The sequence below is a fragment of the Cucurbita maxima genome, unplaced genomic scaffold, assembly GCF_002738345.1.
Source record: "Cucurbita maxima cultivar Rimu unplaced genomic scaffold, Cmax_1.0 Cma_Scf00019, whole genome shotgun sequence".
Lineage (NCBI taxonomy): Eukaryota > Viridiplantae > Streptophyta > Magnoliopsida > Cucurbitales > Cucurbitaceae > Cucurbita > Cucurbita maxima.
The window spans coordinates 532,754-557,778 of record NW_019272035.1 but is presented as its reverse complement, the minus strand read 5'-3'; the positions used below and the strand labels follow the sequence as shown (position 1 = coordinate 557,778).

The 25,025-nt window shown below is 33.2% G+C and overlaps 3 protein-coding genes across 13 annotated transcripts; all 3 read right to left on the bottom strand.

The window, feature by feature from the left end:
* Positions 1–198: 198 nt before the first annotated feature.
* Positions 199–3,705, bottom strand: LOC111493523 (serine/threonine protein phosphatase 2A 57 kDa regulatory subunit B' kappa isoform-like). Of its 7 annotated transcripts, XR_002720018.1 has the most exons (4): positions 3,366–3,705; positions 1,280–2,578; positions 543–1,060; positions 199–321 (listed from the first exon to the last, which is right to left on the bottom strand). XR_002720018.1 is itself a non-coding variant. In XM_023143232.1 (3 exons), exons 2-3 carry the CDS (start codon positions 2,423–2,425, stop codon positions 704–706), a joined length of 1,503 nt encoding a protein of 500 aa, XP_022999000.1. In that variant the 5' UTR covers positions 2,426–2,586; positions 3,366–3,705; the 3' UTR covers positions 199–703. The 7 variants fall into 7 exon arrangements, 6 of the variants coding, with proteins under 6 accessions (XP_022999000.1, XP_022998998.1, XP_022998999.1 ...); XM_023143232.1 differs by having other exon boundaries at positions 199–1,060; positions 1,280–2,586; XM_023143230.1 differs by having other exon boundaries at positions 199–1,060.
* Positions 3,706–7,780: 4,075 nt separating this feature from the next.
* Positions 7,781–11,455, bottom strand: LOC111493525 (palmitoyl-acyl carrier protein thioesterase, chloroplastic-like). 4 transcript variants are annotated; one of them, XM_023143236.1, is made up of 8 exons: positions 11,248–11,455; positions 10,107–10,601; positions 9,862–9,995; positions 9,445–9,558; positions 8,914–9,085; positions 8,748–8,816; positions 8,298–8,612; positions 7,781–7,991 (listed from the first exon to the last, which is right to left on the bottom strand). In XM_023143236.1, the coding sequence occupies exons 2-7, from the start codon at positions 10,593–10,595 to the stop codon at positions 8,340–8,342; spliced, it is 1,251 nt and encodes a 416-aa protein (XP_022999004.1). In that variant the 5' UTR covers positions 10,596–10,601; positions 11,248–11,455; the 3' UTR covers positions 7,781–7,991; positions 8,298–8,339. The 4 variants fall into 4 exon arrangements, with proteins under 4 accessions (XP_022999004.1, XP_022999007.1, XP_022999005.1 ...); XM_023143239.1 differs by having other exon boundaries at positions 8,302–8,612; XM_023143237.1 differs by lacking the exon at positions 7,781–7,991 and adding an exon at positions 8,037–8,140 and having other exon boundaries at positions 8,302–8,612.
* A 3,141-nt stretch (positions 11,456–14,596) lies between these two features.
* On the bottom strand, positions 14,597–17,872 carry LOC111493909 (glucan endo-1,3-beta-glucosidase 8-like). Of its 2 annotated transcripts, XM_023143815.1 has the most exons (3): positions 17,524–17,607; positions 17,340–17,425; positions 14,597–15,751 (listed from the first exon to the last, which is right to left on the bottom strand). In XM_023143815.1, the coding sequence occupies exons 1-3, from the start codon at positions 17,530–17,532 to the stop codon at positions 14,629–14,631; spliced, it is 1,218 nt and encodes a 405-aa protein (XP_022999583.1). In that variant the 5' UTR covers positions 17,533–17,607; the 3' UTR covers positions 14,597–14,628. The 2 variants fall into 2 exon arrangements, with proteins under 2 accessions (XP_022999583.1, XP_022999582.1); XM_023143814.1 differs by having other exon boundaries at positions 17,340–17,872.
* Between the last annotated feature and the right edge of the window lie 7,153 nt (positions 17,873–25,025).

Sequence of the window (25,025 nt, the reverse complement as noted above, 5' to 3'; positions counted from 1 at the left end):
GGAATCATCCTCTGTTGCACAGAGTAGCCAACTTTCCTTTCTCTCTCACAATCAGAGCCATTCATTTCTATAAGACGGTTCTGATCTTAGATCATCATAGATCTCAAAAAAATTTAAGCGAATCCACATTTTAAAAGTTGATGGTTCAATCTCTCCGGTAGAATAGTTGAAATAAACTCAAATATAAATATGTATATATAGAAAAGTATTACATTTTATTCTATAATTTTCGAGATCGAAAATGGGTTGGAGGTAAGAACCGGAAAAGCGTTCCTCATCTCCGTCCCCGTTTTAACTAGAAACGGGGATTCACCTCAGTTTCTGCAATTTAAACTCAGAAGATAAGAGAAAAAGACATGGAATTTTCAGAAGAACAAACAAGCTCAAAGCTGAAGGCTTCAATATGCTACCAATGGAACTCAAAAGCACGAAATCCCATCATGAATGAGATATGAAAAACAGTGAAGAAACACACTGTTTGATAAAGGATACAGATTTCGTCAAATCTATGGCAACCAGAGAGGCTGCTTTTACCCACACACCTGTACAGATAGTTTCAGCAGGACCTGATCAGATCATCCATAACTTGTTCGTTGCATCTCAGCATGGAACCGAAAACTCGGTTGAATTAAAGAACTAGATCCCGGGATACTGCGAGTGAAACTACCGTCGTTTTGTTGAGTTGATCTTCCAATTCAAGTGACTAGCCAGCAACTGCACATGTTGCTGGTTCTACCAGAAACGAAATGTTAGTAGATACAGGCTGTGGAGTTGCAGCATTCTCGAGTCGCTCCCATGTCAATCTCCTCTTCTCTGATGCTGCAATCGACCTTGACTGTTCCTCCTTCGAGTCAAGCTCACAAGCAAGCACAAGCTCCTCGTCCATCTCAAGAACCAACTTCTTCACATTTAAAGTTAGATTTAGTACTGCGTTGCTCCAATGCTTTTGTGTATTTCGTTCGAGTGCTGGGATAATAATCGGAATGATCGCTTGTCGGTTGTGTGCGACAAGATTGATGATGTGTTCATTGTTCCAAAGCAAGTGAGCTTTCTCTGCCACCTAAAAGAATTGGAAAAATAAACAAATGTACCAGCCAAAACTCAACTAAAAGATCGAAAAGCTCCTAATTCTTCATATTTATCAAGGAATTAATCCATTTGAAGCTCTTCAATGCTTGTGAAATATGCATACACTATAACATATGAGAAATACAAAGAAGAAAACAGCAATCTAAATCAGACCCTTGGAAACCAGGAAGCAAGTAACAAAGATAGCTACCTGGTAATGAGAGCTATTCAAGCAATATCCGATTCGCCGAAAGAGAGAGACCATGACCTTCTGGAACTCGACCATGCTGATCATTTCCAGAATCTCTTCTGTTTCACTTAAAAACATCAGCTCTTTCTGGCTATTTGTTAAAGGCCAATATCTCAAGAGTCCCCTTATAACTGTACTGGCCAACTTGGGATCCTTGTCTATGAACTGTACAATACAATACGTTAATTGTTGATGATAAATTCCGACTGATTTTGGTTTGTGAAGAGGAATGAGCACCCTCCATAAAAATGTCATGTGTTCCTCCTTCAATGGCAATGCAAACCCGGTAATCACGCTACCAAAGATCTCCAACAGCTCTGCAATTCCGTTATGCCGCTCTGTCTCGAAAACAAAACGATATATGACGTTGCTAATAGCCTTCCTGATGAAAAGCCTGTGTATCATGAACTTCCCATAGACACGGTGAAGGATTGTTTTCAAGCAATCTCTTTCTCTTGGATCATCAGAATCGAAGAGATCTAGTAATCTCGAGATAAACGAATGATCGAGATATTTTTTGGCCACTTTTGCATCTAGAGAATTGTTACTGACAAACTGAACCAGTAGATCATATACATTTTGCATATGCGACCAAGCTGGGTCAAATATTGGTTCTTCATCCTCCGTTTCTCCACCAGACGAAGTTGAGCGAGATTTCGGCGGGAATACGCGAAAAAGATTAGCAGCACATAACTTACACACTGCTGAAATTGCTGTCTCGTTGAACTTTGCAGATCCAGAGGTAACAAAATCGACAATGTCTATCAACATTTGACGTTTAAGATCCTGCTTCTCCATATCGTTCAAATCGAAAACCTCACAGCAATAGTTCAATTTACTGACAAACAGGTTTTGCTTCTGTGGATTTGGAACATCTTTGAATGACAGATGAGGATCCACTGCTTCTGCTGCAATGCTTGCAGGGAAAACTGCTGAAGAAACACGTTTGACGACATTTAATTTACTCGAGAAAGCACTCCCGACATTTGTACACTGGAATACATGTCCAAGACGAGAAGAATTATTGCCAGAATCATTTGTTACAGAATCCACGGTCTCCGACTTCTGCAACTTCCGAGGAAGTTTGCTCAATATTTGCTTGAGCATGGCGAGATGCTTCACGATCTGGATGATGAGCACTTAGAATCAAGGTGCCTGTATAAATTCAGAACATGGTATGTGAAAGAGCTCTTGCCTAAAAATCTATCCTAGCATCCACAAGACAATGGAAACTTCTCTTCAGCAAACTTTCTGATGTATCTGCATTTCTTTAGAAACGACTATTCAGCATGCAGCATGCAGCATTCAAGGAACTCAGATATATCTCTTTAAACCATAATTATGAACCCGGCATCAACAAATTGAAGCTTAAAACTATGAACACCAGAATTAAAATAAGATAAGAGGACCCAGATAACTTTGAACCTTAGCTATTAAAAATAGTATTAAGGGAATAGTTTCACGCTCCAAAGGCATTATGTACAAGAACTTGTATCGAAAATCCTTGTGAGTTGAATCTCAGTTTAGCAAACTTGTGTAGGTGCGAAAGCAAGATAAGTATTCTGAAGCTTCTGGGAAAGGCAGATTCATGAATTAACAAAGAAAGTTCTAGAAGAATTCACGAAAAAGACGAGCAAAAAAGTGTTACAGAGACAACAGAAGCCATTCTCCAAGTTAAGATCGAGAGGCATTTGCCCCAAAACCTCCAAAAAGAAGAAACGTCTCTTTTCATAAAATCCAAGCATATTGCATCGGAAAATCCAGATTCGAAGCCACAAAACAAGTCCAAAGCCAGAAATAGCAATCAAAAGGCAGACTGAATCACAGATCTGGTGGAAGAAAATTTCCAAACTTAGCAAAATAGAAGCCGAAGAACAAAGTCGATACACTTAACAACCATAGAGCACAAGCAACATCTGCGATCGTCTTCATAAACAAGCAAATAACAAGCTTCCAATTACAATTTCCAACAAAAAAAAGAAAAAAGCACACCAATCGAACGAACTTCAGCAATCAAACAAGAGTACAAATTCAGAGAGAAAGAGACCTGGAATATGAACTGAGCTCCCGAAGATGAGAATGCGAGGAAGAAGACCGGGAGAGAAAGAAAGTGAAGTTGAACTTCAGAAACCTGGAAAGAAAAAGGAAAAGGTTGCTATTGAGTGAGAATCCGTGAAGTTGTTGAGAAGATCAGAGTCCGCCATGGATGTGAATCCAGAAGAAACTTGTGACGGTAGGTTTCGATCTGAATCTGATATCTGGAAATGAAGCTCCATGAAAATGGACGCAAAAACTGAGCTCCTCGAATCAAGAGAATAACTTGTATGGCATTTTGTGCCCTTTCCCCACCTCCAAAAAAGAAAAAATGGCCGTCCCAGTTCGCCGGTAACCACTACCAAAAATTTGAGAAAAATAAATCCTAAATTATAAAATAATAATAATAAGTTATATAATTTGGAATTTATTTTTAAAATAATTATCCTCTTCTAAAAATTACAATACAAAATTACCCTTCATTATAAATTCTTTTTAAAATTACCCTTAAATAATAATATAAATCCAAGATAGATTTATTCGGTTAAATATAATCTCGTAATGTTCTTCGTTAAGATTTTGGGGATCAGCGTCCTATAGTACCATTTGTAACCGTTCAAACTCATTATGAGTAGATATTGTCATCAACTTTATGATTTTAAAACACGTCTAAAATATTTTGTTTTCCTTTCTAAAAAAATATAATTATTTTTTAAACTAAAATTAAAATTATATAAAGTTATAAATAATAATAATAAATAAAATAAAATAAAATAAAAAAGAACCAAATGGTCCCACTCTATGAAAAATTGAAGTCAGAATATTCTGGGACTGTGTTGGTTGAGTTGTATTAATTTAGATCTAATGGGAATTTTCCTCCATTGATATAAAAGCTAGTTTAATTATTTTAAAATAATAATTAAAAATAATTGTTGGATTATTATTATTACTATTTTTTTTGTCCTCTTTGTTTGTATGGATTAATGGAGAGTTCTTCTAAATTTAAAATATTTGGATTAATGGAGAGTTTTTTTATTTTTTATTTATTTTTTGTTGGGTTGAATTTTTAAAAAATAAAAAATTTGAGCGGGTTCTAGAGTTAACCTTTTTTTTTTTTTTTGGTTGGGTCAACTCGATCAACCTAAAAAGAGAGTTACAACACAACTCTACCAACACCGTTTTTAAACGCTTCTACTAGGGAGAGGTTTCTACAATCTTATAAAAAAAATGTTTCGTTCTTCTCTCCAATCAATATGAGATTTCTCAATCCACCCTTTGGAGACCAGCATCGTCGCTGGCACATTGCTCTGATACCATTTGTAACAAGTCAAGCCCACCGTTAACAGATATTGTCTGTTTTTGCCCGTTACGTATTGTCGTTAGTCTCCCCGTTTTAAAACATTGTCTACTAATGAGAGGTTTCTACACCGTTATAAGGAATGTTTCGTTCCCCTCGCCAACCGATGTGGGATCTCACAATCTAACTCAAGATTTAAAAGAAACCAGGGTTACTAATACATGATAAGTTATAATTACAAGCATGGTTAAAACCCAACAAAGGTTATTTGAAAGTCAAATCTTAATTCTAAAGTAGCTTTGTTATTGTTCTCTCTTTACCCAATTTTTTTTTTAAATAATTTTTTTTTATTTCTCGACCGTTAAAGTCAGAAGTTCGAGCAAAAAATGGTAAAAAAATCATTTGGGTAATGTATTACTAGAAAGGTTAAAATAATGTCGGGCGTGCGTCTAGCATCGTTTTCTTTTAATATCAACTTTCTTTTTTATTAAAATTAAAATTTTATTTTGTTCGAGGGTAAATTTTTCTTATTTCAATATTTATTTTAACATTGTAAAAAAAAAAATAACATATAGATTAAATAATTAAAGTATAGAGATAAAATTAATTTGTTTAGAAAATATAGCCATGAAATTAATACAAACATATTTGAAAAGTAAAATTCAGCATGTTAGATATTATTTTTAATATATAATGTTTTAATTTTTTTTTTTAATTTTAAAAGATGTTTGAAAAATTATTTTAAAAATCATTAATTTTTTATTTTAGATTAATAACTTTATAGATACCGATTAAAAATTTTAAATCATATTAAATATTTTTTAAAGTCGAAGAACCAAATATATACACAATTTAAAATTTATGACTAAATCTTTAACTTATCCCGAGCTTTATCCGTGCGATCTTACATTGGTTGGAGAAGAGAACGAAACACTTTTTATATATTAGTGTCTTTTATTATAAATAAATAGATTTAAACCTCTCTCACTTATGCTTTAATATTTTTTTAAAATATTTCATTATATATATTAAATTACAAACCTATGAAAAAGGTCATAGATTTGAATCTCAATTAGTATCGATAATGTCGGCTAATAAATATATATTTATAAGGAAAATTATGTGAGAAAATTATATAATAATATATGCTATTAAATATTAAATATAAAAAAAAAAGACATAAAAGTCAATTAATTACTATTTTACTAAAATAGCTCAAATCTCTACCAAAAACATTTCGTTATTAATATATAATGGTTGGAGTTTATGTCTAATTAATTATATATGAATAATAGAAAACCAACCCTCTAGGTGAAGAATCTCAACCAAAGGTTGGTAGCGCCTAACTAAAATAATTAAGTAAATGTTATTTTTCTTCGATTATTTATATCCGTTTATACAAATTAAGAGCTCGGTTCTTTGAATGTTAGCTTATGTGAATGAATCGGAACGTTGATTATGTCAATGTGATGATAAAGAAACGAGTAATTTTAATAGAGTCGTTTTGTCGAGATGTTTTAGTCTGTCACGTCATCTTTTATCTATCCATAGGTTCAACAATTTTTGAAAAAGTTGCCACATTTTTTTTACGGGTGTCCAAAAAACTCGATGATCTTGAAATAAATGAATTTTTTATAGATTGAGTTAATTCAAATTAGATGGCTTACCATTAAATCAATTTAAATTTATGGTTAATTTTAAAATATATATTTTTTTGTTCTCTACAATTATATATAAATATTTTTATTTTATTTTTATTTAATTTCATAAATATTTTTTTATTATAAATAATTTTAATATTGTTTGATGAAGTAATATTTTATTTTTGTTAAAAATAAAAATTTGAATAAATGACTCGAACAACTTGAACTAACCCAACAAAAAAAAATTATGGTTGAGTCTAAAAAATGTTACGACTGACGCAACTCAACCGACAAACACTCTAATCTACTGTTAATCATCTCCTTTGCTTATTTTTTCGTTGCGATTGTATATATCCACAACCGTAAATATCTTCGACAGTTTGAACCTCGTTCTTAACTCTAAGAAAGTATTATCTTAAATTATCATCGAACAAAACAAAGTAGTATCCAACATGTGTAAATGATAAATCAGGTGATTCGATCGAAACTAAAAGAGAGGAGAAATATGGTGTGAAATGACAAAGGGAAACTTCCAAGGAACATACCCAAACAAACAAAGAGTGAATGATCATATTCTATTTGTTTTATTGACATGGTGCCCCCCCATTTCCCCTTTATTTTCATTTGGGTCCCTCATCTTTGTTTTATTTCCAAACACCTACCCATCAAAATGAAGAGGCCAATGTAAAGAACAAAATTTTGTATTTGAAAAATGTGACTATTTCCTCTATGAGGTATCAGAAGTGGGTAAACCAATGTGAAAATGAGGTAGGTCGATCGCTCATGCCTTGAGTTCTCTCTTGTGACGTGATTAATTTAAGTATGCAATCACTATAGAAAAGAAAATATTCGGACATGTTTATTAAAATTTAAAAAATTAAATATTTTTTAAAACATTTATAGACTTGTTAATTATAATATTCAAATATTAAGGATTAAGGATTGATTAGCCATTTAAACTAATTTTTTTAATGATAATTAAAGGTCACATACGTCTCCCAATCTTCCATTCAAACTTAAACCTCCAAATATACTTTTTGAACAAATTTCAACGTTAAAAAATAATTAAAAAAATAGTATAATTTAATTTAGGAAAAAATTAAAACATAAGTTTAATATGCCCAAAAGTTATTTAAAAAATATATTAAGGTAGAATAAAGCCTAGGATTCCATTGAATTTAGGCCAATTATTAATGTCTTAATTTGACCAAATTGCTTTTACAAAGTTATGTTGAATTTACACAAATCAACCCTTTTTCTTTTTCCCTTTTAATTGATAAGGACTCCCTACCCATTCCCACAAACGCAAGAACTGGATCAATGGGGACGGAAAAGCTCATACAAAATAAAACATTTAAATAATAAATTAAAAATAAAAACAATTGGTTTTTTTTAATAAAGTTGGTCATCACGGCCCCAAAACTCAAATTGATTCAAACTAATTGTTGTCTCATTTTTCTTTTATAGTTCACTAATGACATACGATATACGTCAATATATATTGTAATAAAAATTTAAGAAATATAACGGTGGCTAATGTTAAAAGTATAAGATTTCAATAATTACATTAAATTTAAAAATTAAACAGTAAGTCAAAATATTTATATATCTTAAGACTCATCTCATTAATTCCAGTAGAAACGAAAAATTCTCCAAGAAGAACCCGAACCCGAACCCGAACGCGACCTGATCCCATCCCCTGAAAGTTAAAAAAAGAAATCTAATCAATTTTCAACACTAATATATATTTTCCAACCTGCTCTGAGACAGTCAGCAGGCAGTAGGTATACATTGATTGTATAGCAACCGACCAGGCTGAGCAACACCCACATCATATAAAGTAGCCTTCTGGTGACAAGTGGGAAAATTAATACATTAGGGTTAATTACACAACTAAATCAACCTTTTTCCCCCTTTTTGTGTTGTGTGTGTGCGTGTGTGTATTTATTAGAGAGGAATGAGAAAAACATATATATATGTAAGGATTAAAAGCAGAATTTTGCACAAACCATGGATTGTGCTCTGTTGAGAGGTCTAGCGAGGAAGCTTAAATTCCATGGTCGGCTGAAATATGGTCTAGGATGGTAAATTTGTTGCCAAATTTGGGTCGCCACTGTGTTCTTCCTCTCACAACCTCGGTCCCATCATCGAACCGAAGCAAGTGATTGTAGTCAACGACACCAGCAGCTGACGAAGTCGCACTGTCCGTACCAGTGGCAGCAGTGAGGGACTGCAACACACTGTCCCTCCCACATTCCCTCCGGTACTCCAACGTGATGGACGAAAGTTCATGACTCTCTAATATCGGTGGCGGGGCGCTCTGTTGACAACCAGTATAATTTAACAATCAAAGAGAGATATAACCAAGCTTTAGAAGAATAGTTATGGAGAAATGTAGTGGAAAAGATAACACTAGTAATAGATGAGAAGGAATGGAAAGGTTAGTTTTATGTACCTCCAGAATCCACCCAATGTACTTCACATTATTAACATGCTGGTTGACATCTAAATCACTCCACTTAGGCTGCAGTAGTATGGAAATGTCGACATTATTGAACCAAATTTTAACAGTAACAATGAAACACACAGAAAGATCCGGTAAGTTAAAAGAAACAACTTACAGTCAAACCCATTCGAACGTAATCAGCTGTATCGTCATCGATTTTTGAAAGTCTCCTGCCTACGTCTTCAATAACAGGAGCAGTATTCATAAAGTTAGGCTCTATTTCTCTCCTCACTTCCTCAGGAATCTTTGATAACTTTCTCGTCTGTTTATTCATCATAACCCAGGTACTTCACATTGCAAATTACAAGACAATATCAGTAAATTATGGTCACTAGATGTAAAATGGCTTGATAGTAGAAAATTGATTGCAACCATAATCCACAATCTCAATGCAAAGATCAATTAGAATGAAGATTGAAAAAAGGTCTATGTAGTTTACCGAAATTTGTTTCTATTCTTTATGAAACACACAGAAGAAATTCACAAGCTATTCAAGAACCTTCATAACCTATAACCTGAATTCCTCAATCATGGGTTCAATCGCAGCTGGTTAATTTTATAATTCATGGGTTGAGAAAAAAAATTCACAACAGGCATGATGAAAGATGATACCACATTTTCACCAGAAAGGGGTTAAGTAACCAACCTGGAGGCTCTTGTTAAATTGTCTCCAGTTTTGCAATCATACACGAGCCAATCACGGCGCATGCCATTCTTTCCAGAAGCACTGACCCAAGTGTCTATTTGAACAGTATCACCCCTGTATGAAAGATGAAAGCAAAAGTCATCCAAGGCAGAAGGCCATTTCAGTGACTTGTTAGACTGTGAAAAGTTCAATGCTTTTTTTTATCACTTATTTTTGGAGGGTGAAAGAGAGATGAATAGGTTACATAGTTGACCGGAATAGTGCCATACTAGAAATGTTACTTAAGGGGATAAAACAAACAACGTAAACTATTGAATTTAACTCAATTGTGTTATCGTGCACCCAAGTAAAATCATTAGAGACATATTGAATCCATCTTTAGAAGCGTATACATCATATGGAAGAACTTAAATTTACCAAGTAGGGTAACGGTCTACCATAATCAGCATCTTGGTAACTACCCATATCAGGTTCTTTTTGCACATTTCTGGCGTACAACCAAATCCATCTCCAAGTAGCCCAACAGTCTTAACATGATTAAGGGCAGTTTCCTGCACACAATTTCATCGACTGGAATAACTTATCTCCATTTCATAAGCATACATAGAACTACAGCTAACAGCTATTCATAAAAACACAAGAACGCAACAATCTAATTGTACCTGTAAATGATTCATTAAAGTCTCTATAGAAGCTGTACGATCAGCACCAATTTCGTAGGATCTAATAGAGAAATTCTGGGTATACACAAAACCGTCCTGAACGATCCTTCCCAAACCAAACGAATCTATAAGCATGTCCGGCCGTCTAGGTTTCCAGTCGAGCATCATCCATTGCTTCTCAGCTGCTAAAAAGATAGTAGTAATAGCAGCAAGTAGCATGCTCCAGTCAGGCAGCTGATTAATAAAAGTTCGTGGGTGAGATGATATGAAGTCATCCCCAGCCTTGAAGCCAGTTGAGCTTCCATTTACTTTGGAAGGAGCTTGGGCATTAGTCTTCACCTGAAGACTTCCAGAAGACACAGATTTAGACTTGAACCCCCCCAAATTCCCAGTGCGACCTCCAATTTTGGTGTTCTTTATTTTAGGGTCGGAAGACGAAGACAAAGAAGAAATAGGATAAAACGCGGATGTAGCAGCAGTTGCTACCATGATGAACTTCAAAAAACAAAATCAAACACTTCAGTATATCAATAAAAAGCTTGAACGAAAGATTTGCAGCTAATCAGTGAAAGATTAAGAACAACGGGAAGCAAATAACAAATTCTTTAAGACATAGTGCATATCAAGTGAAACTAGCACCTAATCAGATAGGAATTGAAGAAATGGAAAGCATAATTAACGATTGAAATGTAGCAAAATTCTTGACCGAATAATTAAAGGTCCTTGTGATTGGACGGCTCCAATAAACGGCCAGCAGCAAGCAAAAATCATTCCGAAGTGACAGAATAGTGAAACTATATATCTACTCGTAGAGCGACTGATGAATGTACTTATAACCGAGAAATGCGAAACTACGCATAAACACGTCGACAGCAAGAAAACAGTTTCCAGAACGACGAATGTGAAGTTATTCCGCAATATAATGAAAAGACACAACCAAAAATTAGTAGACAAATGGAATAAGTTCAACTCAAAAACCAAAAGTCCCAGGACAACATCATAATTCCAGAATATATCAAGTTCCAATTCTCCAAACAAAATGAACACTACATCCCTCACATTCTCTGATTCAAACCAAACTTTCCTCCCGCAACAACATAAAACGTCAATCTCAAAAGAGAATACAACAACGAATGCATACCTTGAACAGACAAGAAAATGCTGGAACGAACAGGATTCGTAACGATGACGGAAGAATCCAAATCCACAGCAATAGAAAAGTGCAGCAAAATGACTACAACGTCATTACAGATCAATAAACCCTTGTTCCTCGTCGATTTTTAGGGTTTGCGATCTTTTCCCCTCGATATTCGATTACAATACAAGAGAGACAAGGAAGAACAATGCGGAAACGAATGAGAGATCCCAGTCGCTGCTCGAAATATATAGGAACCACCTGTCCCGGTCCCGCCTTTTCTTTCAAATTTCCAAATTCAGCCACCTCTTTTCCATTATTTACCATTTTGCCCTTCTCGTCCTTCTCTTACAACCTTCTCACTAGTATCCACCACCATCCTTTATTATTGCGCATTTATCGTTGGAGACTTCAATTTCATTTTATTATTATTATTATTATTATTATTATTATTACAATATTAATTTTGTGTTGACATTTTATTTTATATATATATATATATATACCCTAGAAAATTCAAATAAAATTATAAAAAAAATTAATTTTAATTTTTAATTAGAGATGCCTAATACTCAATGAAATCTCCTGGTTAATTCAATGAAATTGGGAAGGTAAATGATATCTTGTCTTTCTCACTTCCTATATAAATATATATAAGGAGAATTATCAAAATATATATATGAGAATGTTTATTTATTTATTTGCTTGGAACTCGATCCTTACAAATGGAATCTCTGCGACCATCGTACAAAATAAATGAAAATTTTTGCAATGATAAATATTGAAATAAGAGGTGGGGACGGGGACGGAGACGGGGACGGGGAACGCTTTCCGATCTCTATCTTGACATGTGGACATCTCTATTTATAATAATTTAGTTTTGTATTTTTTAATTAAAATAGTTTAATCCAAAAACTTTGGCATGGAGTAATATAATTCTTTTATTTCAAAATTTATATTAATTTAATTATTACCTATAAAAATCTTATAATTTTATGAAAGTTGAAGGACAAAAAAGGTATTTGGTTATAATTAAATTAAAAAAAAAATCAGATATTAAAGTAAATAACAATCAAAATCTTAAAATTTAATGATTTTACTTAAATACATCAAAATCTTAAAATTTAATAATTTACTTTCATTTTTCAAATTAAGAGCATTTTAAACTTTTTTTAAAAAAAAAATTAAAAATATTATTAAAAATTTTGAAAATTTTATTTTTATTAATTTAGCTATTTAGTTAAATTATGCTTAAATTAATATAAATATAATCTATATTAATTTATATGAAATTATATTTGTTACTATGGATAAATTTACAGAGTTACTTTTGATATATCTCTTAAACTAATAAATTTCCACTAAACATATTAAATATAGCATTAACCGTGAGCTATATATTTGAAGTGACAATAGCCTAACTATAGTAGAATTTTAATGCATGGAAAAATATAGTACATTACTTATTGAAATATTATTTACAATTTAAATAATTAAAACCTCATCCTCTACCCGTCTAGTTTTTTATTTTTTAAAATTAAATTTATAAATATCTATCGAATGACGTATACATGTCACAGTCCTATACCCTTCCTTTATTCGGGTACCACATGTACGAGGCAACATGAACATTGTTTAGTAGTAATTGTATAATGGTAAAAAACGGACAATTGTGTAGCAGTAATTGTCCGCTTAAGCCTGTATCGTCGATAGACTCACGGTTTTAAAACTCGTCTATTAGGGAGAGATTTCCACACCTTTATAAGAAATGCTCCGTTTCTATCTCCAATCAATGTGAGATCTCACAATCCACCCCATTAGGAGTCCATTATTCTCACTAACACATCACCCGGTGTCTAAGTTTGCTTTGACATGTTACTTATCACCATCAGTCTCACGATTTTAAAACGCGTCTACTAGGGAGAGGTTTCCACACCTTTGTAAACAATGTTTCGTTCCCCTCTCAAATCGATGTGGGACATCACGTATTGACATAAACTTAAATCAAAATGGATTTAGCAAATTAAAATATTTTATTTTCTTCCCACATGAAATATTAAATATCTACGTCATAACATTAATTTGGTTGGTGTGATGTAGATAGCATACATATTTTAGGTTTAGGTATCAATTTTTTCCTTTAGACCCATTAAAAACTCATGACTACTCAAGCTAAATAATTTGGTGTGACGTAGATGCGTTAATTATGATTTTTTTTTTTTAATTCAAGAGCGGTTAATGAAGTTACGTTGGTCGAAAATAGTCGTATTTTACTCGGCACAAAAATTTAATAACTAAGGTCTTCAACTTTTCCATTTAATCCATTTTATTTTTTATTTACAAAAAAACAAAACTTAGAAATAATTTTTAAGTTTTTTTTTAATTAACATTTTATTCGTTGAAAATCGATTAAGAATAATAAAATATTTCATAAATTAAATTAGGGAATGAAATTATTTAAAAAAAATAAAAATATTTTTTAAAATGTTAAAGTGAACTAAGCATTTTATACTAGAAAATTAAAATTGAAGATTGCTTTTTAAAACTAATTAATTAATTTATTATTTATTATTAATGGAACATTGAAAATATAAAATAAAATATTTAAAAAAATAATCGGGTTTTGTATTAATTAATTATGCTATACGCAATAAATCCATTATATTTTATAAATCTAACAATTCGGCACCATAAATATTATTGGCCATATCTAAGTTTCAGACCATATATTATGAAGGTGAAATTTGAGGTGAACCTTTTATTTTTATTTATTTATTTATTATTATTATTTGCATTGAAAGCAAACCAATTTGACGGTTTTATACAGCTTATCCGAGAGTGTTTGACGGGCAGAACTAGAAGCTTCTTAGGCTCAAATAAAATTTATAAATAAATAAAATGTTAACTTTCAAAAGTTTCAATAATACCTTTAAACTTAAAAAAAAAAAAAAAAATCTAAAAAATACATTTTAAACTAAAAAAAAGGTAAAAAAACACTTATAATAGTGTGGAAAACCATGACGGGTCATACGAGTCAAAACATACCATATATATTATTTAAAACTAAATCAAATAATATTTCATAAGTAAAAATGTAATAATATGTGAAGCGAGACAGGAATATCTCCCACTTCCTCTTCATTCACTGTTTAAACGAAAAATTCCAGTTTAAACGAGAAACACATCATGAATTATGTTATATCTATGTAGACATAGAAGGCTCATGTATAGAAACAAATTTTCACGAGCATCCCACGCAGATTTCATCCGGTCATAAATCTAAAATGTACTGAAAAAAGAAAAAAAAAAACATGATGAACAGCTTCAATCTTAACTTATACTTCTCTTTCCCAAATTCACAAAAATCATTCTCAAATCCATTATGAATCATTCCAGAAACAAAAACACCAAAAAGCCCATGAAACCTGCAACCAGAAGATCCAGAAATGAAGAACAAGAAGAACAAGAAGAAGAAAAGGTATAATCAATCATAACAGGGAACTGGCAGCTGCCATAAGAAGGATCCTCTTGAGTCACCACAGCCATACCAGAAAAATCACAGTTCCAGCTCTTCTGGCTGTTCATTTGATAGTACATATTAAACGCATAAGAGGCATTCCCTTCTGCACTTAGCTGATTGCAAGAAGATCCATACTCCAAAGCAGTGCAATCTGATAGGCTACAAGCATAATCAACACTATAAGCCAAGCCTTCCCAATCCTTCACATTTGGGTTCAAAACACACCATCTTTTAACCATATATCTCACTCCTTCTACTGCTATCAACCCCTTTTGTGCCTCTATACCAGACAGATCTAGCTCATATTTTGGCTTACCATCAAACTCGAATATTCCCCAATGCCTTTCAAAGCTCCCTGGCTCTATGCTCTTGGCATTTTCATCGATTAAGCTGAAGAGATAGATGTCAATTATGCCTACCCTTGCTGGGGTTCCCTCCCCACTTAGAGCATGTCTCAGCAATCCCTGGTTGAACTGTTTTGCGTTTTGGATATTGGCGTGTTTGTCGCCGTCGGTTGGCCAACCGACTTCTCCTACTATGATTTTCATGTTGGGGTATCCTGCTTTTGTTAGGGCCGAAACGAGAGTGTCGAAATTTGCATCGAACACGTTTGTGTATGTTAGATCTCCGTCTTTGATGGACTTGTATGTTCCATCAAAGAAGGCAAAGTCGATGGGGAAGTAGTCATTGCCATATAGGGAGAGGAAGGGGTAGATGTTGACAGTGAATGGTGCATTGTTTATGGATAGGAAGTGTAGGATCTCGATTGTTAAGTCTCGGACGTCTGGCCGAAAGTCGCCTGCAGATGGAACCGGGTTTGAGTCCGGGGAGTTGTAAGTATCAGCATTGAAAGGAATAGTAGCTTTGACCTTTGATCCAAGTCCTGCATCGTTTAAGGCTTGCTGGATATTCCTCAGGGCAGGTAAGGTTGACTGAAGATAGATGCCGTTGTAGGACTTAAGAAAGGGCTCATTGCCTACAGCAACATACCTGCAAAATCAGTTTGCAATGGAAGTTTATAGGAGACAGAAAGAACCAATATGCTTGTTAAGCTAACTTAACATTCGAAAAATCTTGTTCTTGAACTTCTAAAAATGCATTAACAAATTTCAATTCTTTTGGTAGAGAGGTTATTATGAGATCCCACATCGATTGAAGAGAGGAAAGAGTGTTAGTGAGGATGCTGGGCCCCGAAGGGGGTGGATTATTGTGAGTTTCCACGTCGGTTGGAGAGAAAACGAAATATTCTTTATAAGGGTGTGGAAAGAACGTTAGGCCCCAAAGGGGGTGGATAATTGTGAGATCCCACATCGGTTGGAGAGGGGAACGAAACATGCTTTATAACGGTGTAGAAAGGACGCTAGGCCTCAAAGGGGGTGGATTATTGTGAGATCCCACATCGGTTGGAGAGGAGAACAAAACATTCTTTATAGGAGTGTGGAAACCTCTCCCTAGCAGGATGTGTTTTAAAAACTTTGAGAGAAAGCCCGAAAGGGAGAATCTAAAGAGAACAATGTCTACTAGCAGTGGACTTAGGCGGTAACAAATAGTATCAAAACCAGACACAGAGCGGTGTGCCAGCAAGGACGCTGAGCCCCGAAAATGGGTGGATTATGAGATCCCACATCGATTTGAGAGGGGAACAAGTGTCAGCGAGGATGCTGGGCCCTGAAGGGGGTGGATTATTGTGAGATCCCACATCGGTTGGAGAGGGTAATAGAACATTCTCTATAACGATGTGTAAACCTCTCCCTCGTATGCGCGTTTTAAAAACCTTGAGAGAAAACCCAAAAGAGAAAGCCTAAAAAGGACAATATCTACTGGGGGAAGCCTGAAAGGGAGGGAAAGCTCAAATAGTACAATATCGGTTAGAAATGAGCTTGAGGGAAGTTTGAAAGGTAAAATACAAAGAATACAAAGAAGGAAAAGTCTAAAGAGGACAATATCATCTAGGGGAAGCCTGAAAGGGAGGACAAGCTCAAATAGTACAATATCTGTTAGAAATGAGTTTGAGGGAAGTTTGAAAGGTAAAATACAAAGAAGAGAAAGCTTAAAGAGAACAATATCTACTCGGGGGACAATATCTACTAGGGGAAGCCTGAAAGGGAGGGAAAGCTCAAATAGTACCATATTTGTTAGAAATGAGCTTGAGGGAAGTCTGAAAGTCTGAAAGTTAAAATACAAAGAGGACAATATCTGCTAGCAGTGAGCTGTTACATATGCCGCACCCAAGAATGGTCCAATGAATGACAATCATTTGGTTACTTTCCTTAGTTTTGAAATCTAACGTCAATTCCTCATAATAATAAAAAAATAAAAAATAAATAAAAAAAACCAATGACCAAATGATCAAAAATCCTTCCCCACGAAGTGATCGATCAAACCAGCTAAAACAAAAGATGAGCTAAACTTATTTTTGCTAATCCAAGCCCTTTCTAAAGATTTCATGTTAAGTTTCAAAGCCAGGCTTGAAAAGAACACATTCAAAACAGAGAAACCATGAAGTGGGAATTTCATCGAACACCTTAAGTGCACAAAAAGTGAAAAGAACAAAAACCAAAGTAAATCAATACTCAACTTGATTTTGACACCACCATGATAAGTGTAAGCAGTAACATTAGAATCCACCCAAAGAGCAGCAGCCTCAGGATCTTCACTCATAACCTGCAACATTGAATTCGGAATAGCCAACATAACCTCAATATCAGTCCCAATTAGGGCTTCCAAAATCCGATCCTCAGCTTCAAAAAGCTTCAACTTACGAAACCCATTTTCTTGAAGCATTTTAACAACTTTCTCTGGAGGGAGCTGGTGAGTAGCCATAGTTCCCCAGTTCACTCCAACACCCAATCCATTTGGAACAACCGTCAACAACAACAAAATCAAAGCTCTGAATATACAATTTCTGTGGAATCGTAACACAGATTCCGACATTGTTCTTCTTTTTTTTTTCCCTCTTTTTGCTGATTCGATCTCTGATTGGTTCGAATCCTTGAATCGGAATGTTTTTGATAAAGATGGAATCGAGAAGGAAGGAGTAAGAAACCAGAGGACTCTGCAAATGGACTGTTGGTTGGAGTTGGATTTAGAAGAGCTTCACGAGGAAGGGAAAAAAAAATGGAGCCTCACAGAGAAAAAGAAGGAAATAAATAAATAAATAAATAAATCGTTACTTAATTCAGTTATTCAGTTACTGCCACCTTTTGTTCGTGAGCTGCTTCCTACAAAAAAAAATAAAATAAAATAAAATCAGATACGCATAAATTAAAATAAATAAATAAAACACAATTTCCTTTTTAAATTTATGTTTATTTCTTGTATTTTTAGTTAAATTTTATCTTTTATTTATTAAATTTTGAATTGGGTGAAAAATTAGTATTTATAAGTTTAATTTTTTTAATTAATGCAATTTTATTGCCATAAATTTATTTATTTTTTTCCTTTTAAGCTACAAATGTATCGATATAAAACTCAAATTTCGATGAGAAGGTGAATAATGTCTACTTTGGCTCGATACGTATCGTTGTTAGCCTCACGATTTTAAAACACGTCTATTAGAGAGTGGTTTTCACACATTTATAAGAAATATTTCGTTCTCCTCTCCAACTGATGTAAATAATCTAATTTCGTGATTATTTACGCCCCAAGTTTACATCAATGACTTTTGCTTCTTTTTAAGTCGTATTTATGGCTCAAAAATATTATTTAAGGTCGGAAGATAAATTTTTTTTTAAGGCCATAATCTCTCAAATTCCACGTGGAAATATTTAAATTTTTAGAAAAGTCATATTTTTTTTTTCTTTATGGGTTTTTATTTAAAAAAAAATTATATATGGCAAAACGGGACTCAAAAAAGCTGTTTACAAAGTGGAAATAAATAAAGGTATAGATTTTTAGGTAATGCCAGAAATAAATTAATTATTCATTACATAAGTGGTGGAATCTTAGGAATATTTATCACATTTTATTTCCATATCATAACCTTTTTTCATTATAATAAATTATTTTTTAATTTAAATTTTTTAAACTTTAATTGATTTACTTACTAAAAATTTTTTACAATAGTTTTTTTTTCTTCATGAAATTATCAAATTTCTTCTATGTCGAGAATATTTGAAATTTTTAATGTCTTTGGCTCGAGAATCTGACCAAATGATCTTTTTCATTTGAATGTAGTTTCGATTCATTCATGTATTATTCTTTTACTCGGGCGTCTCAAAATCAGTGTATCAACTTTTATTTTTATATGCTCGATGATTATCTAGTAACATGGTTTCCAATATATATATATTTATTGGAATTAAAGTGATTTTCAAGTTGGGTTTGAAATATATATATGAAATTTTATTTACTACTTTAAGAAGAAGGGTTGAAAAAGAAAGCACTAAAGAGGCAACTTTCCAGCCCAAGTCTATGTGTAATGTTTTTTTCTTCTAATCTCTATTGCTTTCTTTGCGTTGCTCTTTTTCCAAAGTTCATCTCTTTATAAAAGGAAAAAATGGTGTTATCTTCTCATAAAGTTATTAATAAAACCATTTTTTTTCTCCATTTATTACAATAATAATAATAATAAATAAATAAATAAATAATACTATTTTTCCACGAGTTAATTAGAAAGAAAGGTTCTCTAGAGAAAAGTTGAAAGTCGCTCGAGGTGGTTGACTAACATTAATGCTCGAAAAGAAGCTCATTTTGTCGAATATAGTTTATAAACTAAATTCATATTTCTATAAATGATTTTGAAAATATTCCTAATTTTTTTTAATGATTTTTTAGGATTAAAGATATATTTTTTTTTTCTATCTTATAATAAATAAATAAAAGACTTCAAATAACTTAGATTATTTTAAAAGTTCTTTTTTTAAGAATCCCATTAAAAAATTAATCCAAGTTTTTTAAGTTTTTTTTTTATTTATTAAATTTTTTTAATATTTATACATATATATAATTTTTAAGAAGCTATACAAAACACACTTTAAATTATTGATTTTCAAATATAAACATTTATTTTCTGAAAAAATAGATTTTTTTCATAAGTTATTCGAAATCGCCACACTTTGTTTATAATATGTTTGAAAGTAAAAATTCATATATATATATATATATATATATATATATATATATATATATTAAAAATACATGAAGAAATCCATGATAAATTATTTCCTTGAATTTCCAAATATTCATATTTTTCATTATTCAAATCCATTATCAAGATTTAAATAACCAAATATATATATATATATATATATATATATACAAAATTAAGTTATTACTAATGAATTAAATCCAAACATCTAAGCGTTGGCCTATTGTATTATATGTCTAGCTTCTATATCTAACAAACGAAAAACGAATATGAATTACGACGTGAGAATTAAGAAATTCTTGCACGAACGAATTAGAAAAACGAATATAATAGCGTGTTATGATGTTATCAGTGGCATAAACATACCGGTTTAACTAAACTATACTTCACTAATTAAACTGAACAAGTTATAGTCACACATATAGAGAAAAGTAAGATAATTGAGTGGAAAAAAGATAAAAACCTTCGTAGAAATTCTACATCGAATTTGTAAGTCCATTCTTGGGGTCAGCGTCCTCGTTGGCATACCACCCGATGTCTGACTCTGATACTATTTGTAAATCCTCTTTGGGCTTTCCATTTAAGGATTCCCCTCGAGGTTTTAAAACACGTCTGTTAGAGAGAAGTTTCCATATCCCTATAAGGAATGACTTCGTTCTCCTCTCTAACCGATGTGGGATCTCACAATCTACCCCCTTGGGGGCCAACGTCCTCACTGACATACAACTTGATATCTAGCTCTAATATCATTTGTAACAGCCCAAACTCATCGCTAATAGATATTGTCCTCTTTGGGCTTTTCCTTCAAGGGCTTCCCCTCGAGGTTGCACTCGTTGAATGTGCTACATGCTCATCGCCAATTTTATTAGCATCGTGGACTTCTTCCCTCACCAGATTTAGGTATTGAGGTGACACATTCCGAGTTACTTTCATTTAGAACTATCATCAAATGAGAAATAACTTTCTATGTGAGATCCCACATCGATTGGAGAGATTAACGAAATATTTTAATAAGGGTGTGAAAACCTCTATCTAGAAGACGTGTTTTAAAACTTTGAGAATAAGCCTAAAAGGGAATGTTGGATGAAAGTCCCACATTCGCTAATTATAATCAAGGAATACTATTTTCATTGATATGAGGCGTTTTGGGAAAACCACGAGAGCTTAGGCTCAAAGTAGACAATATCATACCATTATGGAGAGACGTTGGAAAAACTTAAAGAAGACAATACCTACTAGCGGTGGGCTTGAGCTGTTACAAATAGTATCAGACCAATGTGCCAGCAAGGAAGCTGAAGTCCGAAGGGGGTGGATATCAAGCGATATGTCAGTGAGGACGTTGGGCTCCAAAGGAGGTGGATTAAGGGGATCGCACGTCGATTGGAGAGGGGTGGATTCACTAGTTCAATGTTGGAATTTGCTTTCGTCTAACAACGCCAACTGTCGCCGGAGACTGCACGAAGACCGGCGCCGACAAGACTAAGGTTTAAGCTAATACTAGTAGTCCTCTTCTGGATTACCCGACGCCGTTTTCGAGAGTATTCCGAACAATTTGGGCTCTCTACACGGTAATTAGTATGTGTTCGATATCGATTTTGTAAACTAAAATATCCATCAAAATAAGGATAAATTTTCAAAAATAAACTTATTAAAATTACGCACATAACCATTTATTTCAATTTAATAGCTATAATTTTAAGACTAATTTTAATATGTAAAAATTACAAAATTTAAAAATACACAGAGTGGAAATAGTCTTAGATAGGAGAGGGTTACGAGTTTTTATGAACATTGGTAGGTCTTGTAGTGCCTGTCAAGGGCTCTTGCGCATACCCAAGCACGGGTATCAACGTCTAAGCCCACAGTAATCATGTGATGAGTCCAAACAAGAAATCACCTATATTGATCATAGCATAAACCATGCCTAAGTGACCGAAGATCAGTTTTTCCCTCTTTTTTTTTCTTTTTGGAGGTATAATTTTGGTTTTCTCTGAAAGTCTTCCGTTGTCGCTACAAACTATAACTTCCGCTATGAGAGGTCACGCTAAAGTTCTAAAAACTAAATTGTTAGAAGCTTGAAGGTAAAGGTGGAAGTATCAACCGTTTTCTTTGTCTCTTATCTTAAGCCAAGACTTACTAAAGAAAACTGCAATCGTAGTTTATCAACCACTAACAAGACCACCGAGATCATCAACTTAACTCCCAAAGGTAATCCACCCGACCCTTCCCCAACCTATACAAGGGAGACAAACAAAGTCATAATTAAATCATAAAACAAGTTAAGCATTTCATCTATCATCTTAGTCGAGTTGATCCAATTCGTTAGCATTATAAATTAAATTAAAGTTCATACACTAGAGTAAGATTTTTAACCATATTATTATCAAAACCCCATTTCTAAGCCCTCATAATACAATACTTACCATATGAGCATTCAATAATTTCTCAGCCAGGAAAGGATATCTCAACAGAGTACAGCACTCATATTTGCACACTAAATCAAATCAACAATTCCAATTGCAAACAATACAGGCCTTCAACAACAATAGATTCCGATGTCGCATAGTTCTGGTATCAAATGCCATAAAAGGAAAAAGAACTGTAATCTTCTGTTCGTATTTCCATCGCACAATCATCAAATTAAGATTCTAATTCTGAGCTCTGTACAGAGAAAACAGAAGTTGATTTCCTTCAGAATTTGAGACTTTTTACAAATGAATCCATCTTGACAAGAACGTATCTCATGGTTTAAATCTCAACAAAATGCCTTTCTCCATTGGATGAAACAAAATTCACAAATAAGATTTAATTCATCGATCTCGAAGACAGAGTCCACTATCAAAACAAAAGAAGACCTAATTTTCGCATCAGTTTATATACAAGTATCCGTCCAGTGAAGTTCATCAACAGTTCAATATCACAATAAAATTAGAAAAAATGAACAAAACAACGCTTGTTCCTGCCTTCAATTTATCTCTTCCCTGCCGAACAGGAGAAATCTATTCCAAGCGGACGAACCACGGCGATGCGTTTTAACGGCTGTCGAGAAATTAAATCGTATATCGTCAATCCAACATCATACCTAAACCGCATTCCTCCACTCCAATCCGTTCAAATCGGAGTTCAATTCCGATCAGAAACTCGCGCGGACTAAGCAGGACGTTGATCGTCGTGTTCGGAGGTAAGAAACAAGAATCGACGGTGGAATAGGTGCTTTAATCAGTAATATCGTGATCGTTCCAGCACAGAAGCATGGAGATACAACGGGCGAGAATATAGAATCTGGTTTTCTGTTGCTTGATCATCAGCAAGCACCGCTTTCGAAAACTGGTTTTCCGGCGGTTTCCGAGGCAGAGTTGTGTTGACTGTGAAGCGTGTGCTGCGGAGTATGCAGAGGGCATTAGGGCGGAGACCAGAGGGCGGAGGGAATTGAGAAAAGAGAGAGAGACAAAAAAGGATTAGCGAAGAAGGACGGAATTGGGGGAATGGTGGTTGCGACAATGGCGTATTTATAGAGAGCATATGGGCCTGAAGTTCACGCTGTCGCCACTCGTATTCATTTAATGCCTTTTCTTTTTTTACTTAAAATAGTCGTGATGTCAGCTTGTGGATAGGAAACTATTCTCTAATTGACATTATTACCCTTCCATTTGAATTTTTTAATAAAATGATTTTATTTTATTTTTCCTATTTATTAGGCTAAATTACAAATATTAAAAATAATAATCCCTTCAAAACACCTTAATTCTTTCAAAGGTTCCAATATATACCATTAAAAAATAATTTTGACTATTTAAAATGATATATTCAAATTGTAAATTTTAATTAAATATTTAAAAATGAATATTCTACTATTAACATTATTTCTATTAAAAATAAAAATTTGAATAAATAACTCAAACCACCTAAGCCATCACAACCGAAAAAATTTATGGTCAGATTGATTTCATTATTAATGAACAATTGGATCAGCTCTAAAAAAAATATTTCAACTCAATCGACAGACTCTACAACATCTATGTTGAGGATTATTGGGAGTTGAGTCCCACATTTGTTAATATAGTGGAAGATGTTTATAAGTGAGGAATACTATTTCCACTAGAATGAGACATTTTGGGGAAGTCCAAAGCAAAGAAAGTAGACAATATCATGAAGAGTCGTGATTCCTAACAATCTACAACTCCATTCTGGTTCGTTAATATTTGTAGACCAAATAGGTTCTAAATGGGAAGAAAATAAAAAGAAGGAAAAAAGTGGGGCCATTAAATAGAAGGCAAAGGGGTATTTTGGACAAAAAGTGTGGGGAAACAGAGAGGAAGCATGTTGAAAGGCAATATCGAGGAGGGGAGGCCCCATCTCAGAAGGTTTTCGCTGTCATCCAACGTGGCATTTGACCTTATTTATGCCACGTGGATTTTCATCCACTGTCGGCTTGCGAGTGCCACCTAGTCTACAAGAGAAAAAAAAATTGCTGGCGTGGCAGGTAAAACTATAACGCTTATCCCCTCGTTATTGGGTCGAATCAGCGTGGTGGGGCCACAGAGAAAGACTTGTCAAAACACTTTTCCCTGACACGTGCGTTCTATTTATTCCTATTATTATTATTATTATTCCATGTTTTAGTTTTAAAAATATTTTATAAATATCTTATTTAGAAGAAACGTTAATTATTAACTCAAAAAAAAAAAAAAAAAATCAAAACTTTTAATTTGTGTCTTATTTACAAAATTATGAAAATTAATTAATTTTTCAAACCACCCAAGGAGCTTTCTATTATTATAGCTAATTTAAAAGGAAAAAATAAAATAAAATAAAATAAAACATAATTCCAATGGGATGAAGAAAATTGTCTCCTATCTCAAGGCTGCTGGATGATATGAGTGGCTAGTCAAAATTATTCACCTACATTTCTCTAACTACCAACCACCATCAACATCAGCCAACCTTAAACTAGAAAAAAAAAGACAATAATAATATTAATATTAATAAGGCTAAATTAATAAATTAAAAAAAATACTCAATCTTTATAGTTTTTTGTAAAAAATATCCACTTTTAAACTAAAAATAAAAGTTCAAAATAGAAGCTGTTAATATTTTAGTAAAAAATAATAATAAATAAACCTTTAAAATCCAAAATTATCTTTCTTTTTTTTTTTTTTTTTTTTTTTTTAAAAA